This window comes from Melanotaenia boesemani, chromosome 8, assembly GCF_017639745.1.
Source record: "Melanotaenia boesemani isolate fMelBoe1 chromosome 8, fMelBoe1.pri, whole genome shotgun sequence".
NCBI lineage: Eukaryota > Metazoa > Chordata > Actinopteri > Atheriniformes > Melanotaeniidae > Melanotaenia > Melanotaenia boesemani.
The window spans coordinates 1,868,297-1,884,247 of record NC_055689.1 but is presented as its reverse complement, the minus strand read 5'-3'; the positions used below and the strand labels follow the sequence as shown (position 1 = coordinate 1,884,247).

Here is a 15,951-nt window from a genome sequence, read left to right as displayed (position 1 = left end):
TGTTTTCAACGTAATGACAAGAAAAATAGAAAAAAAATTATATATCTGGTACTTTTAGTTTCATTATGTTGCAATGCAATAACTCCATGAAAAAAATGAAAAAATGCTAAGAAGCTGTATTTGACATTATATCTATATTTAAAGTCATGAGTTATCTTCAGCATGTTTAGCCGTGTATTCAGAGCGTGTATTGTGGAAAGTCCAGAGAACCACTTGCTCTCCGGAGCCACAGGTTGAACACCCCTGATTTAGTGTTTAAAGGAAAATGATATTTTGTGCGTAACTATGTGATTAATCATGATTAATTGCAACATTTCATGTGATTAATCGCAGTTAAGAATTTTAATCATAGTAGTAGTAATTATCTTATAGTCTGAATCTTCTCATGTTCAGTGGTTTTTTCTTGCATTAACATAGATTACTGTAGACAGGATTATCTGTAACCTGCTGCTTCTCTGAATGGTTACTGCTCGCAAAGCCAACAAAACTAGAAGATTTGACTCTAAATAATTTCATATATCTTCCCAGATGTCAAGAAGGATTAAGTAGCAACCTAACGGAAGACAGACACATCCTGGTGGCAGCACAGAGACACAGATCCAGCCTGAGGGCCAGACGCTGCCCGTGAACCAGCTTCATCTGGTCCTTAATGGCCTCAAATGAAAACAGAATGTCAAGACAGTACAGTTTATCCTGTTAGGGCAAAATGAAAGAAAATCTACACTGCCAGAGTAAAAAGACTGGTCCACATTCTGGAGTGAAACAGGAGTCTTCTGGGTTTTTAAGGTCTGTGATCATACTGACAGAACGACATGGAAAACTCCATGTTTTAAAACACGTGAGAACCTTTGGTGTGGGTTCTTGTTTGACATGCAAGACACCACATTATAACTCCAGGAAGAAAATGTCTCTTGTCCCCTAACACAGCTGCCAGGTAGCAAAGCTGTCCCTGGTTCAACCCGAGACAGTCCTGGATCTGGACATCTTCTAACAGGATATGACATCATGGTTGTACTGGTGTCGTACACCAACTTCTCTCCTAAACGCCGTTGACACGTGCATTCAATGACAATATCCAGTGTTTGGTGGAAAATATGAATAGAACAGAACTTTACTTGTCGCTGCAACAAGTGCAACAAAATTACAACAAAAAGATTAATTATTTAACAGTCTACTAATGGCTCCTGGTCTGTCTTGCCCTGGGGGGCCTCCCGGGGAGTGGGGGTGCCTAGTGCTGCAAGCAGCTCAACATCTAGAGGGAAGTTTCTTTCACCCCTCACACCCCTGTTCCCCTGGGCACCTCTGGGGGTGGGCAGGGGAAGGTGGTTGCCCCGGGAGCCGGGACCTGGAATGACTGCGCCGATGGGAGGCTGGAACATTGGGGTGGATGCTGGCCCACGCTGGGTGGTTGTCTGGGGCGGCCTGGTCCGCCTGGGCATGGTGCGGGCCTGGCTGCTGATCCTGGCTCGCCGGGGCCTCTACTCCATGACTCTTGGTGGGACTGGGGTCGTCTTCGATTTGGGTTGGCATGGGTTTGTGTTCTGGGGTTGCTGCTGAGGACCGGGGTCTCTGGGCTGCCCTAGTCTGCCTCTGGCCTCTGTGGAGGCGTGGTCGCATTTGCAGGATCTCTCATCACTGATCACTTCTTCTTCCTCAAACTTTGCATGCTGCCTGACTGAGTTTTTCTCTGTGGGTGTGTATCTGGTATTGATTACTGTCAGCTGTGTTTTTTGTGAAAGCTGTGTGAAATTTGCTGGTGTAGCAATTTGTTGTCTGGTGATGGCTTGGATTGAAGGGTCGTTGCCTTCTATTTGTTGTGTTAATGTGTCCTCTTTCTTCTTTCCCTTATGCTGTCTTCCTTCTTTTTCTGTCCCCTCCGGTCAGATCCAGCAAGATTACGTAGGTTCCATAATTCAAAGTAAATAAATAACAGTAAATAAATAAATGAATCAGATTATCAAGAGGAGCCTTATTTACATAAACCTCCCACCGCCAAAGCAAATTTGTTCAGCAAAAAACAGCAACCAGACTATCATTTGGCTCGCTAAGATGCTTGATAAGACAGGTTAAAACAGGGAAAAAAAACCAAAACAAACAAAAAAAACTGTCTACTAATGTTCATTATTAGACTGTTAAATAATACAAAGGAATGAGGACTGCTTCTAGTACCAGGTTGGACCCCCTTTTAAATTCTTGATGTGATCCATCCAAGGTGTTCCATCCCCCCACCATTACACCAGCAGCAGCCTGAAGCGTTGATCCAAGGCAGGATGGATCCATGTTTTCATGATGTTTCCAGCAGATTCTGAGCCGAGCATCTGAATGTGGAGCTGAAATGGAGACTCATCAGACCAGCAACGTTTCTCCATCTTCTATTGTCCAGTGTGTGAAATGTAGCCTCAGTTTCCTGTTCTTAGCTGACACCCGCATTCTGCTGCATCCTGGTCCAGACAACTGCTGCTCTGGATATTTTCTCTTCTTCAGACCATCTCTGGAAACCCTGGAGATGGTTGTGGGTGAAAATCCCAATAAATACTCAGACCAACGTGCCACGTTCTTCCTCATTCTGATGCTCAGCTTGAACTTCAGCAAGTCGTCTTCAGCATGTCTACATGGCTACATGCTGCCGTGTGATTGGCTGATCAGATATTAGTGTTAAGAGGAAGGTGCACAGGCAGACCTGGTCATGTGGACAGTTAATAAACCTTCTTCAAGGTGCTTCTTTCTCTGTGTCTGACATGGAAAATGTCAAATCTGGGTGGGGCATCATTATGTTGACATCAGGTCGTGTTCGCACCTCTGAATCAAACATTTTGTTCTGCAGGTCTCATCTAGGCCTGGGACAGATTCAGGTAAAAAAAACATCCAGAATCTGCGAGGATGATGTTCCACCCCCAACCAGACACTAGTCCAAGAAGCTGGTTCTGAGTCACTCTGAGTCATTTACTGAGTTTCTGACTGGCTGCTTTTAGAAAATGAATGAACTAAATGAACTAAACGTCCCGACTGCTTCCCTGTTCACAAACAGCCACCAGTCAGACGGCAGTAATCTCCTGATCCCTTTTTGGCCTTATTCTGCTCTTTTCTCTCTCTGTCTCAGCTCATGTCATCATGATTATTATCATTATCATCATTATGACATGTCATTCTCTCACTAACAGCCTATACTTTACATTTCACAATTGGTGTTTTTTTAGTTATTTTTTTAGCTACACCCTTCTATTTGAAGCCTGCTGCAGCAGCTGAAGATCAGCTCTGTGACACCTTCAACCAAAGCTTCAACCACCTCTGAAGAAACTACAGACATAAACATAATAAATACCTAATGTACGTTAATGAAAAACATTCAGCTAGAAATAAAAAGATAAATTGTCTCAGACATGACGATGCAAGGCTTTGAGGCTTGACAAATTGATAACAACGGCATCAGTTATTGATTTCAACAAGCCTAGTTTGGCACTCCAGCCAGTTTCCAGCCCTCTATCAATAAATATGCAGGTTATCATGTTTTCTTGGCATTTATAGCAGATAATAAATCTTAAAGCTTCTAGAAGACGGTTATCTGTTATCTGCTGCTCTCCAAAGCAGCTAAACTCACAGATCTTCCAACTGTTCCAGCTTCTGTTTAACCCTTGACTGCATGCATTATGATCCCAGTTAGAAAAAAAGAAGTTTTTATCTCTCGAACCTTAAAACTCCCGGCAACTTTCTGCTACTTTTGTTCTGCCTGTTTTTTGTCCAGCCCTTCTCAAGGACAGTGGTTCCAGAGCCCAAGGCGTGCGTCGAGGTGAGTCTATATCTAGCCGAACCGCTCAACCTCGAGTACCAGCTCAGGGTCCTTCCCTGCCAGAGGTGACATTCCACGTCCCTAGAGCTAGCTTTTGCAGCCGAGGATCAGACTGCCTCTGGCAGCCGCCCAGCTCACACTGCACCCAACCCCTATGGCCCCTCCTGCAGGTGGTGAGCCCACGGGAGGGGGGGGCCCATGTCACCCTTTCGGGCTGAGCCCAACCGGACCCCCGATGGGCAAAGGCCCGGCCACCAAGCGCTTGCTTACGTGCACCACCTCCAGGCCTGGCTTCAGAGGGGGGCCCTGTTGAGCCACGTCCAGGCAAGGGAACCCTGGGTCCATGGTTTGTCATTATCATAGGGGCGTTTAGAGCCGCACTTCATCTGGTCCCTCCCCTAGACACCTGTTTGCCATGGGTGACCCTATACACACACACACACACACATATATACATACATATATATATATATATATATACACATACATACATACATATATATATATATATATATATACACATACATACATACATATATATATATATATATATACACATACATACATACATATATATATATATATATATACACATACATACATACATATATATATATATATACACATACATACATACATATATATATATATATATATATATATATATATACACATACATACATACATACATATATATATATATATATATATATATATATACACATACATACATACATATATATAATATATATATTATATATGTATGTATGTATGTATGTATGTATGTATGTATGTGTATAATTTTTTATATATAGACCCTGGTCAGGATGACGTAACACAGTATTTGGCTATGTTTGCTCTTTAATATTAATCTGTTTGCTCCATGAACATAAAGCTGTTGCTGTGACCTCCGAACACAGACTGGACTGAAGTTAACACAGAGGGAAAATTATAGAGTGAGAAAAAACCTAAATAACATGCCTTTTCTTTAATTAATGCAATTTTACAGTCAAAATCCTTAGCGGTGTATCACTGGCAGGAATCTGTCAAAATATTTTTGGGGATGAGTGATTCAGGCCGAAGTGATAACCCTTGGAAATTTTCTTAAAGTAGAGACAGTGATACAAGATGTGAGACAGCATCAGTCGGGTGGATTAATTCATTAGTCAGAAGGGAAGAATAGAACAGTCTGTGAATCACAGCTCTTGTGACTGCTCTTCTGTATATGACATAAACCATAATAACGCTATATAGTGTCTTCCATTAGACCACAAGCTATATGAGACTTAAAAACATCACTGTGATTCTTTTAGATGACACAGACTAAAGCTGGGCTCACATTTTACCACATATTACTAATCTATATTAATAATCTCTGACATCAAGAAATGAACCATCCTCTAAATCAGGGATGTCATTATTTATAGGTTATTATGCTGTAATTTTACTGGACATCAGACTGAGCTGAATGTGGAACCTGAACTAGAACAGGGTTTGACAGCCCTACCCTAATCAATGCAACAGGGGTACACAAGGCTGGACCATCAGTGCCTGATTAAAACTTAGAACTAAAAATACATTCAAGTCCTTTTTGTTTTGCCAAAAGGAAAACTTTGATTAAAGACATGAAGACATCACAGCAACAAACTATAAAATCTACTCACACACACTAAAACTAAACCCTGAAAACTCATTTTGGCCGCTTGTATTGATGATCTGGTTCTTTCTGTCACTACCCACAGCTGGTGTCCACACGCAAGGGTGGGAACGTAGATCAACTGGTAAATCAAGAGCTTTTCTCTTCAGCTCAGCTCCTTCTTCATCACAACAGACCGAAGCAGAGTCCTCGTCACTGCAGACCCCGCACCGATCCGCTTGTCCATCTCCTTCACCATCTTGCCCTGACTCGTGAACAAGACCCAGAGAACTTTGAACTTTGAAAGACCATGGTCTCAGATCAAGAGGTACTAATTCTCATCCCAACCACGTCACACTCGGCTGCGAATCTTAACAATAGAAGGACAGAACACAGCCCACTCAGACTCAGTGTCCCCTGCCTGCTGGAGGTAGGACTTGAAACTCTTTCTGACAGGGGACTCCGCCAGACGTTCCCAGCAGACCCTCACAACACACTTGGGTCTGCCAGGCTTCACTGACATCCTCCCCTGCCATCTAAGCCAAGTTACCACCAGGTGACCTGCATATCTAAGACATGCGGGGTCAAGCCCAATGATATCATCGAACTAATCAATGAACTGCGGCCTAGTGCCAATTGCACACATGGACACTCGTATGTTTGTTATGGACATGGTGAGCACAGAAGACCAGTAACTAAACACCACTAGGATTCAGATCAGAGGGGGCCTATACTACCAATCATGCCCCTCACTCTGTACCCCAGCAGAAGGAGGAAGTCCCCGAAAGGAGGGCTCTCAAACACTCCATCCAAGGACTCCAGAAAGGATGGGTACCCTGAACTGTTGTTGGTACATAAGCACAAACAACAGTCCGGACCCGCCCCCACCCAAAGGCATGATAGCCCTTCTTGGTTGATGCCTCCACATTTTTATAAAATTTTAGTTTGTTATCTAAAACCATCCCAAGGTGTTTGTACTGTTCCACCTGTTCTCTGTCTATGCCACTAATTTAGGTCAGTGATGGAGTCAGATGATTTCTTCAAATTAATGACCAAGTCTTTATTTTTCTTTCTGTATTTAGATGCAGTTGGGCTTCATGGCACCATTTGACAAAGTCCTCCACCACTGAACCTCCAGATTAAGCATTGCGTCTGTGACGGAAACAAAATTTTCTTTAATCTGAAAACTAATTCGGTACCACCAGTTGCTAGAAAACTGGCCCGTTTCGATGGTACCACTGAATAAATAGTAGCTGCAAAGGTTTACAAGATAATGCGCTTAGAAAACCTTAAGAAAACAGTTTTGCCATTCAGCAGAAAAGCCACACATGTGCTGGTACTTGTGAGGCCGTACAGTCTCCCACCATAAAGTTACACATATTGCCACATTTCAGAGAAACCCTCTACATAAACATTTATTTTATTTATTTATTTATTTGAGCGGGACAGTGCATGTTAATGAACAGACAGGCTTATACAGCATGAATGTAAACATACCGGATTATAGCAAATGCTAATTTCCATCCGTTGTCCCGGGGATTTGGGGGAAATGGGAGAACAATATAATACACTATAGAAACAATTTGTATTTACAAACCAATATAAAAAATACCCATTCTTATATCTAAAACAGTACATTCACATGCACAATTACCAACACTCATACTTAACCAAATTCAATATCACTACATACTTACACCTGCACAATACTTACACATACACAATTACAAACACTCATACTTATCAAAGCTCAATATTACTACATACTTACACCTGAACAATACTTACACATACACAATTACAAACACTCATACTTATCAAAGCTCAATATTACTACATACTTACACCTGAACAATACTTACACATACACAATTACAAACACTCATACTTATCAAAGCTCAATATTACTACATACTTACACCTGAACAATACTTACACATACACAATTACAAACACTCATACTTATCAAAGCTCAATATTACTACATACTTACACCTGAACAATACTTACACATACACAATTACAAACACTCATACTTATCAAAGCTCAATATTACTACATACTTACACCTGAACAATACTTACACATACACAATTACAAACACTCATACTTATCAAAGCTCAATATCACTACATACTTACACCTGAACAATACTTACACATACACAATTACAAACACTCATACTTATCAAAGCTCAATATTACTACATACTTACACCTGAACAATACTTACACATACACAATTACAAACACTCATACTTATCAAAGCTCAATATTACTACATACTCACAGAGCCCTTCAGAGTTTTATTTATTGTACGTTACAGTGTATGTTACATGTGACGTACACTCCTGATTCGACCAAAGCCAGGTTTTTAACTGGGCTTTTAATGAGTTATATGTAGGACATTCTCTTAATGTTTGTGGTAGATTATTCCATAGCTTTCCACCTTGGACAGATAACACACCCTGACCAAAAGAGGTACGTCTGTGTGGGATAATCACATCTCCTCTAGTGGTGGCCCTCGTTGTCCTCTGTACACTAATGCAACGTCTAATGAAATCTCCCAGTGGAGGGGGTGCTAGAGAGTGTAGCACCTTATAAATCAGACAAGCGTTTTTTAAATATATCATATTCTGGAAATTCAGTAACTTGAGTTTTCTTAAAATGTTGCAGTAATGGTGCGATTGCGGTTTTTTATCAAGTATTTTCAGTGATCTTTTATATAGAGTTTCCACGGTTTTAAGAGTTGTAGGACAGGCAAGTGACCAACTGGTTAAACAATAATCCATGTGAGAGATGATCATAGAGAAAAAAAACATCTTGGCTGCATTTAGGTTTAAGTTATTTCTGATATGTTGAAAATTTTGGATATTAAATTTGATTACTTGTGCTACTTTTTTTACATGACTTTTAAATGTTAATGTAGGATCCAAAATTACTCCAAGGTATTTAAATTCCATAACCAAATCAAGTTCTATACCATTTAGAAATACATTAGATTGGAGTATCTGTAGGTTACGTTTGGAGAAGTACAAACAAACAGTCTTCTTGGTATTTAGGGAGAGACAAGAGTCGGTAATCCATTTGTGTACAGAGGACAATGCAGCTGTCAGGGTATTAGCGGCTTGCTGGACATTTTGTGCCTGAGTATAAATTATAGCATCGTCCGCATACATCTGGGAAAATACATTTGGACATGCCTTCGGTAAGGTATTGATAAAAAGAGAGAACAGAACAGGTCCAAGAATTGATCCCTGCGGGACCCCGACATTACAGTCCAAACAGGGGGATTTGACACCACTCACTACTACATACTGTTTTCTATGTGTTAAATATGAGGAAAGCCATGCCAGTGCTTGATCAGAGATATTGAATTGAGTCAGCCTTGACAACAGAATTTGATGGTTTACGGTATCGAAGGCTTTCTTCATATCTAGGAAGACGGCTCCAACACAGAGATTTTTATCAAGTAAGTTTTTTAAACATGATAACATATATCTGCTGGCATGTTTCTTCGGTAGACTGGAAACTACGGAGACGAAATAATGTATTTGCCTGATGTGAAGGCCTATACGTGATGTATGTTTACATTACGAGATTACATGAGGAAAAGACCGAAAAGGAAAAAAGAGATATAAAAGGAATATAAAAAAAGAAAGCTTTTACAATGACCTAAACATTGCTTTATGAATAACTGTAGTAAATTGCAGTAGTATAATTACTGTTAGCGTGTAAAGGCTTGAGGTGTGTAATCTTCTTCTACTTGGCTCCGCCAGGTTTATTTATTTATTTGTTTTATTACAGACGTGGACACCAAGGTCCTTATTTCTTAACGGGCAGCCAATTCCTCATTGTTTATAGGGAAGAAGCATGCCAGTATCGAAGCTTACAAGTCAGTATGCATGTATGCATGACAGTGACTTCAGGTGCTGAGTAATTTCAAATGAATGTGGGCAAATCATAATTTATAAATAGTTAATTTATAGGCTGAACACAATTCCAAAATAGTGTAATATAGTCTAAGCTGCATTTTGTTTGTCTGTTCTTGGCAAACAGAACTAATGTAGTATTTATATTGTACATCAATTTAGATAAAAGAGTCTGCAGAGTTCCCATAAGTACATATAAACATAAATGTTTGTTTTCATATAAACTGCAAATGTGTGTTCATTGTAGGTCACTGTGGCATCAAACTACCGAGCCAGAAGGCACTGAGGCATTTATTTAGCTGTACCGCCTACGGCTAGGACGCTGCTGTGGAGAAGAGGAGGAGGCAAGAGAGAAATACATCAATAATATGTTTCAATAAAAAGTTCTCTGCATCTCTTTGTGTTAGCCTCTTCCTTACTGCATTGCATTTGTTTTAATGATTTCCACGTATACCTAGTTTCCTGTTGCTAGGTGTGCACTGTATCAGTGTAAATACTAATTAAAACAGAAATGTATATAATGTAAAGTACATTAATTCATTGAAAATATCTTTGCATATTTAAAAGCTGTTTTACTAGTGTTTTGAATTGCACTTCATGCTAATATATATATATATATATATATATATATATATGAGGGAGACGTGCAAAGACACTTGATGGTTTGTGCTAATGGTAGTTTCTATGATCAACTGAGGTATGTTAATACAGTGTAGGCCACAGTACTGTTACTGAAATGAGGCCTTAAAAGGCATTTAATAGCATAAAGTATGACGACATGCAAAAATGTATGTAAACGTTATTTTGGATTTGTGCATTTATTTATACAATTTTTTACAAAGAACTTAGAAAAAGTAAGCCAGTTAATGGAGCAGCGCTGCCATTAGGCAGCACGTACGAGGATCACGTACATTAAAAAATAAATAAGCATTCCTTCCATGTTCAGCCTACAGAAAGAGGATCCCTGATCAACGTAGTTTACACGTGGGGTTAAGTAAGGAGTAAACAAAAGAATGTAGTAGTAGGAAATTCATTCTGTAAATTAGGGCAGGCTGATATTTCTGGCGAGCAGAAGAATCGCCGTCAAACGCTAGAACGTCCCTACAGCTAAGTGTAAAACATCCGTGGTCCATTTGGGTCAACACTTACCCACCACGGTGTGCACGGCAGGAGAAAGCGCTTCGTACCACATTCCAGTAATGTAATGAGACAAAATATGACTGTCAAACTATGGTCAATGTGTAAACGTGTAGGTCATCCATCCAAACAGGGTTTACTTTTACATCAAAAGAAGACAGAATGATCAACTGTGCATATTTGTGATTTGTGTAGACTGCATGCTCATAAAAGTTTTTATTAATTCCATTCAGCTTTATTTTTATAGCGCCACTTCACAACATCATCCCAGGGATCATAATAAATAATAGCCTAGTTAAGGAAAAACAACAGATTGCATCATGACTTTGAGTCAATCCCCTATCCTGAGCTGCACGGGAAGACAGTGGAAAAGGAAAATTCCCTTTTAACAGGGAGGAAAAACCTCCAGCAGAACCCGGCTCAGGCAGGACGGCCATCTGCCACCACCGGTTGGGTTAGTGCACCAAGCACAAAGTAGCTGTGAAAAATAGCAAAAGCTAAAAATACCACTTCTCCATAACAGTGTTTAGCTGTGTGGGGTCGAAGGCCAACCGAGGGGCACTTATCAGCTCAATGACAGGTTGGATGTTTACCACAGGACAGTGTTTCCTCATGTCCGCTGCTGTCAAAACATGAGTTTCACCACCACACAAAACTCTGTCAGTTCCTCTAGATGTGTGAGACCAGCTCTTTATTCACTGATATAAAACAGAGGGACAGAGCAGGATGAGAAATAACTGCAGGTAAAGATGACACTTTCCTGTCAGGACCATTCCCATCGGCTGCAAGACGTCCACATCACGCTTAAACCCTCCAGCGGTTTCATCCACAATAATTCCAACTGGAACATCAAGGACTTCCCTTGTTTTTATATTAATCTCTCATTATAACTTTCCTGTTTCCACAAGTTCCTGCAAACTGCTCAAATCATGATCTTTAAAGCCAGATGACAAAAAATGAATGAAATTATACAAAAAATACCTCATTAATCCCTTAAAGGAAATAATATTAAGAGCATCCAGACAGACTGTGTGTGAGTGTGTGTGCATGTAGATATGTGCATTATTACCTTCAATAGATGGCGCCTGGTCCTGAGCAGCGTACAGCATCTCTTTGAAAGCCTGAAAAACAACAACAACATTTCAACATTTTCCAGAACATGTGGTTGTTTGTGTTGATCCAGAGAGTCAACAACAAGTCTTTATCATTGACTATGTGGGCTTTTCCTGATCGTGGGCAGGATAAATTATTATTATTATTTATTTAGCCTTAATTAATTTATTATTATTATTATTATAGTTTTACCCTACCGCAACATTTTAATTTCCCTCTGGGATTAATAAAGTATTTTTCATTTTATTTTCATGTCATGTAAAAGGTGGACAGAGGTGGAGGCTAAAACTCTGGGATTTCTGTCATCTCTTGCTAAACATCCTGAACAGGCCCATCTCAGTGTATGCAGACAGTAGAAGTAGCCTCTCTGTGTCCTTCATGCTGAGAGTCAGTAAATCTGCAGTGTATCTGCAGCTGGTCAGAGCCATGGAGGGCAGGGCGGGGGGGCGCTGAGTCCCAGTGAGCACTGGAAGGACAACGGGACCGTCTGTTATACGCTGCTGCTCCAGGGACAGTGGAGTGGTCGGTCAGTGTTTCAGAGGGTCAGCTATGCAGAGCACTACAATGGCCTCACTGTGCAACAGTGATGGTGATGTTTTTATGGTGAAATGTGATAAATAATGCTGTTATCATGGATCATTGTGGATTTACCAGATAGAGTCTCTGAATAAAACTACATTTAGTGGCTGGATTGTAAACCTCCTGGACGGGATAGAAATGCTGGAAAACCTCCATAGATCATTTAAAGGGTTAAATATCCATCACAGTTTACCCCACAGATACACACACTACTGCTCATGAGACGCTGGTGATGATAGAAGTGATGGAGCTCGGGGAGATCTGGTGGAGGTTTAAGACATGCAGCCATGTATTTATCCTATTCTGCGTGGTGCTGTTATGACACCGATCACTCACTTTTCTTTCGGTGATTAAAAAAACCTGAGCTTTGGTTCAGGAACTAAATTCAGGTTCAACACAGACTGTTTGGACCTGAAATCTTAGAGATGAACAGTTTTCAAACACAGTTATGATGAAAAATCCACAGCAGCGAGTAGTTTGTTCCAGCCAACACTCTTCATTCCATCACCTTCTCTGACCTCACCTTCTTCTCCTTCATCGCTGATAAAGAACAGCTGTTATTACATAAATGTAAATGTTTGCGTGAGCAGAACAGACATGAATCCAAGCTGAGGCCTCCTGTTTCCCATCAGGCTGTGCAGAGAAACACGGGGTTGGGAATAAAACCAGCAGCCACTCACTGGACAGGCTGCAGCATTGCGGCGTAACTATGGCTGGGAACTGATAAAACTATTTTCAGTACTTATTGATCTGGTTCTTTATCAAACCTTTTATTGACTATTGACCCAATTTTCAATAAAGAAACCTGAAATGGAGCTTTACTACTGATGGGAAATAAGGAATTAGCTGACAAGCTAAGTCTAGCTGTAGAAACAGTAAACATAAGTGAGAGAATATTGTTTTTTATTTATGCTTTTTTAGTCAAAAGAACATCTGCTGCATATGCTAATGTATATTTGGACATAAATTGGGAAATTTTAAAGCAGCTCTCGGTTCCCACCCCTGTCCTCACTCATCCCTTTCCCCTGGTATGAAGGGGTTTAGCTGAGCTACCACTAGCCTGTTTGTAAAGGTTGTTATCCTGGTGGGTAGAAGTTCTGGTGAAGATGAAGCAGAATTTAGCTTCTTCTGCTTCAGTGAATCCTGGTTGGAGATGATGGAACTTAGTTTTCTGCTCTCGGTAGAGATGTTGCTGGTCTGTGTTCATGCTGTGGGGGGAGCAGGTGGAGCCATGATTTCTGTTTACATATTTCTGCAGACTCTGTTATTTTACTTGTTTGTTGCTTTCACTGTGAAATAAACAGTTCTTTTAGCTGATATCTGGACTTTCTGTGGATGCCACATGTTTATTTTTACATAACAGACCTGATGTTAAACCTTGTGAAAGCAGGTGAAGAAGTTAACATTGTAATAAATTCCTCCTCTCTCCAGCACATTAAATGCATCAGTTCTGGATTAAATAGATCTACTTCAACGTGGCTTGAAATTGTGGATTAGCAGCTGAGCCTGTGCAGAACTAGAAGAAACCGTGTTGTACCGGCTTTTTTGTTTTCTAATAATCACAGCATAGAAAGACTTTTACTACTAAATGTTTGCTCTTTTAGGCTCATTATTCCTGTTTTTTCAGGCATTTTAATGGGAACACACTGAGGCACTGGTCCTGCAGAATGTCGTCGGGAGCTTCAGAAACTGTTTAAATCAAACATCAGAGTAAGGACAAAATGTGACTGAGGATGGTTTAAGTGGAGGCCTGGCCCAGTATCAGTTTGGTAGTGGGTGAGTGTAGCACGAGCTCTGCATCTTCTAAGGTGATCAGTTCCTGAATTTCGCCTCTCTGACCTCTAAGCCTGGAATCTTGCTTTATTGCTCTGATAACTCGTGTATTTGTGTGTTTCCATCAGCCCTGATGTCTCAACAGCTCACAAGTCAAACTGTTCTGTCATTTAACATGACAATAACTAAGAGTGACCGAGCGCTTCGTCCACCAGCCTCATGTTGTGCTGACACAAGCGCTAAAAATCCAAGTTCAGTCGCTAACCACAAAACGACGTTCCCACGCTTCTCCTCAGACCCACGGTGTGTTTTCAGTGGGCTGGCTCAGAATGTGCTTAGGTTCGAGTTTCCAAAACAAAACACACACAGCTCAACAGCTTATCCTCCCAGATTACCCTACTTCTGTCCTTTTCCCTCCACTCTCTTCTCATCCACCTCTCTAGCTGAGCATTTCACCTCCTTCCACCGCCTGGTGGTTATCACTACAGCCAAGCTGGCGCACGGTTCACCGTCTCTGGAAGAAATCCTTCTCTGTTTATCCACAATCCCTCCTTTCCTGCACATTTCCCACTTTCTCCCCCTCTGTGGATTTATAAACAACTTACTGTACCAAAACTCTTTAATCCATTCTTGTCCTTTTCTCAGTCCAGCTCTTTCTCCCTAACCTCCACCCACAAGTAGACAAACACTTCATGTCTTGACACAAAACTGTCAGAAGGATTATGTTAGTCATAACTGGATTATGTCTGCATTTGTGTCCTCTGGGAACCTCAGATCTCTGGCTTCCCTCTCACTTCTCCAACAGCTCATGCACAAAGTTAATGTTGGAAAAGGACACAGAGGAAAGCTGAGTTTATCCAGGACTACAAGGACAATGCAGTAAAAACTATGAGACATGGCCTTTTAGTCAGTTGTGGCGATATGACCTGAACATAACCAATAATCAATCAGTAAATCAGTTTTTAAACCTATTCATTTATGATCGAAAACCACTTTATTTACACCAGATGAAAGTTGTATTTGCTCATATTTGTATTTACCTATTATATTATATTATATTATATTATATAGGTTTCTCTGATTCCAGCACATCCCAAAGATCCTCCATGGGGTTCAGGTCTTGACTCTGTGGTGGCTGATCCATGTGTGGACATGATGTCTCCTGTTCCCTGAACCACTCTTTCACAATCTGAGCTCCATGAATCCTGTATTGTTCTGAATTGGCCATTCCATCAGGGAAGATGGAATAACCTGCTCATATTCAGGTATCAGCTGACCTCATTCTCTGGACACATAATGGTGCTGAACCCAGACCTGAACCTAGACCTGACCAGCTGCAGAAACCCCAGATCATAGCCTGCCCCCACAGGCTTGTACAGTAACATTAGACATGATAGCTGCATCCCTTCATCCTCTTCTCTTCTTACCCTGATGCTCCATCACTCTGGACCAGGGTAAATCTGGACTCACCAGACCACATGACCTTCTGGCTCCAGACTCCAGTCTTTATGCCCTCTAGCAACCTGAAGCCCTTTGGAATCTGTACCACCTCTACTGTGTGCAATGCTTGTTTATATTATTTTATTTAACTTATCTTATTATTATTTATTGCATTCTATTTATACTTTTCTTGCACCTTGTTGCCTCTATTTTACTTTATACCTGTATATATTGTGTCTTGTGCTTGTCCTGCTTTACTGTTGGTGTTGTATTGCTGCTGGTACCCAAATTTGCCTGAGGGCTCTCCAAAGGGATTAATAAAGTATTTCTATTCTATTCTATTAGCCTCACTGATTAGTGGTTTTCTTCTGGCTCCACAGCTGTTCAGTCCCTTGAGTTTCTTCACATTGTTCAGGTGAAAATGTTCTAACTTTCACTATTAAACATGGTCTGAGTTCTACTGCTGTTTTTCTTCCATCGGATTCAACCAAATGTTTAAGTGATCACCGATCACCATCATTCAGGATGTTTTTCTGACCACATTTCTTCCTGGAA

General features: G+C 40.7%; 1 protein-coding gene across 1 annotated transcript in view; it reads right to left on the bottom strand.

Moving 5' to 3' along the window:
• Positions 1 to 15,951, bottom strand: part of LOC121644276 (xenotropic and polytropic retrovirus receptor 1 homolog) — a 72,516-nt gene that overhangs the window by 25,629 nt on the left and 30,936 nt on the right. The window contains exon 2 of the mRNA XM_041992128.1: positions 11,561 to 11,612. Within this exon, the coding sequence (XP_041848062.1) occupies positions 11,561 to 11,612 (52 nt within the window). The remainder of the gene's footprint in view (positions 1 to 11,560; positions 11,613 to 15,951) is intronic.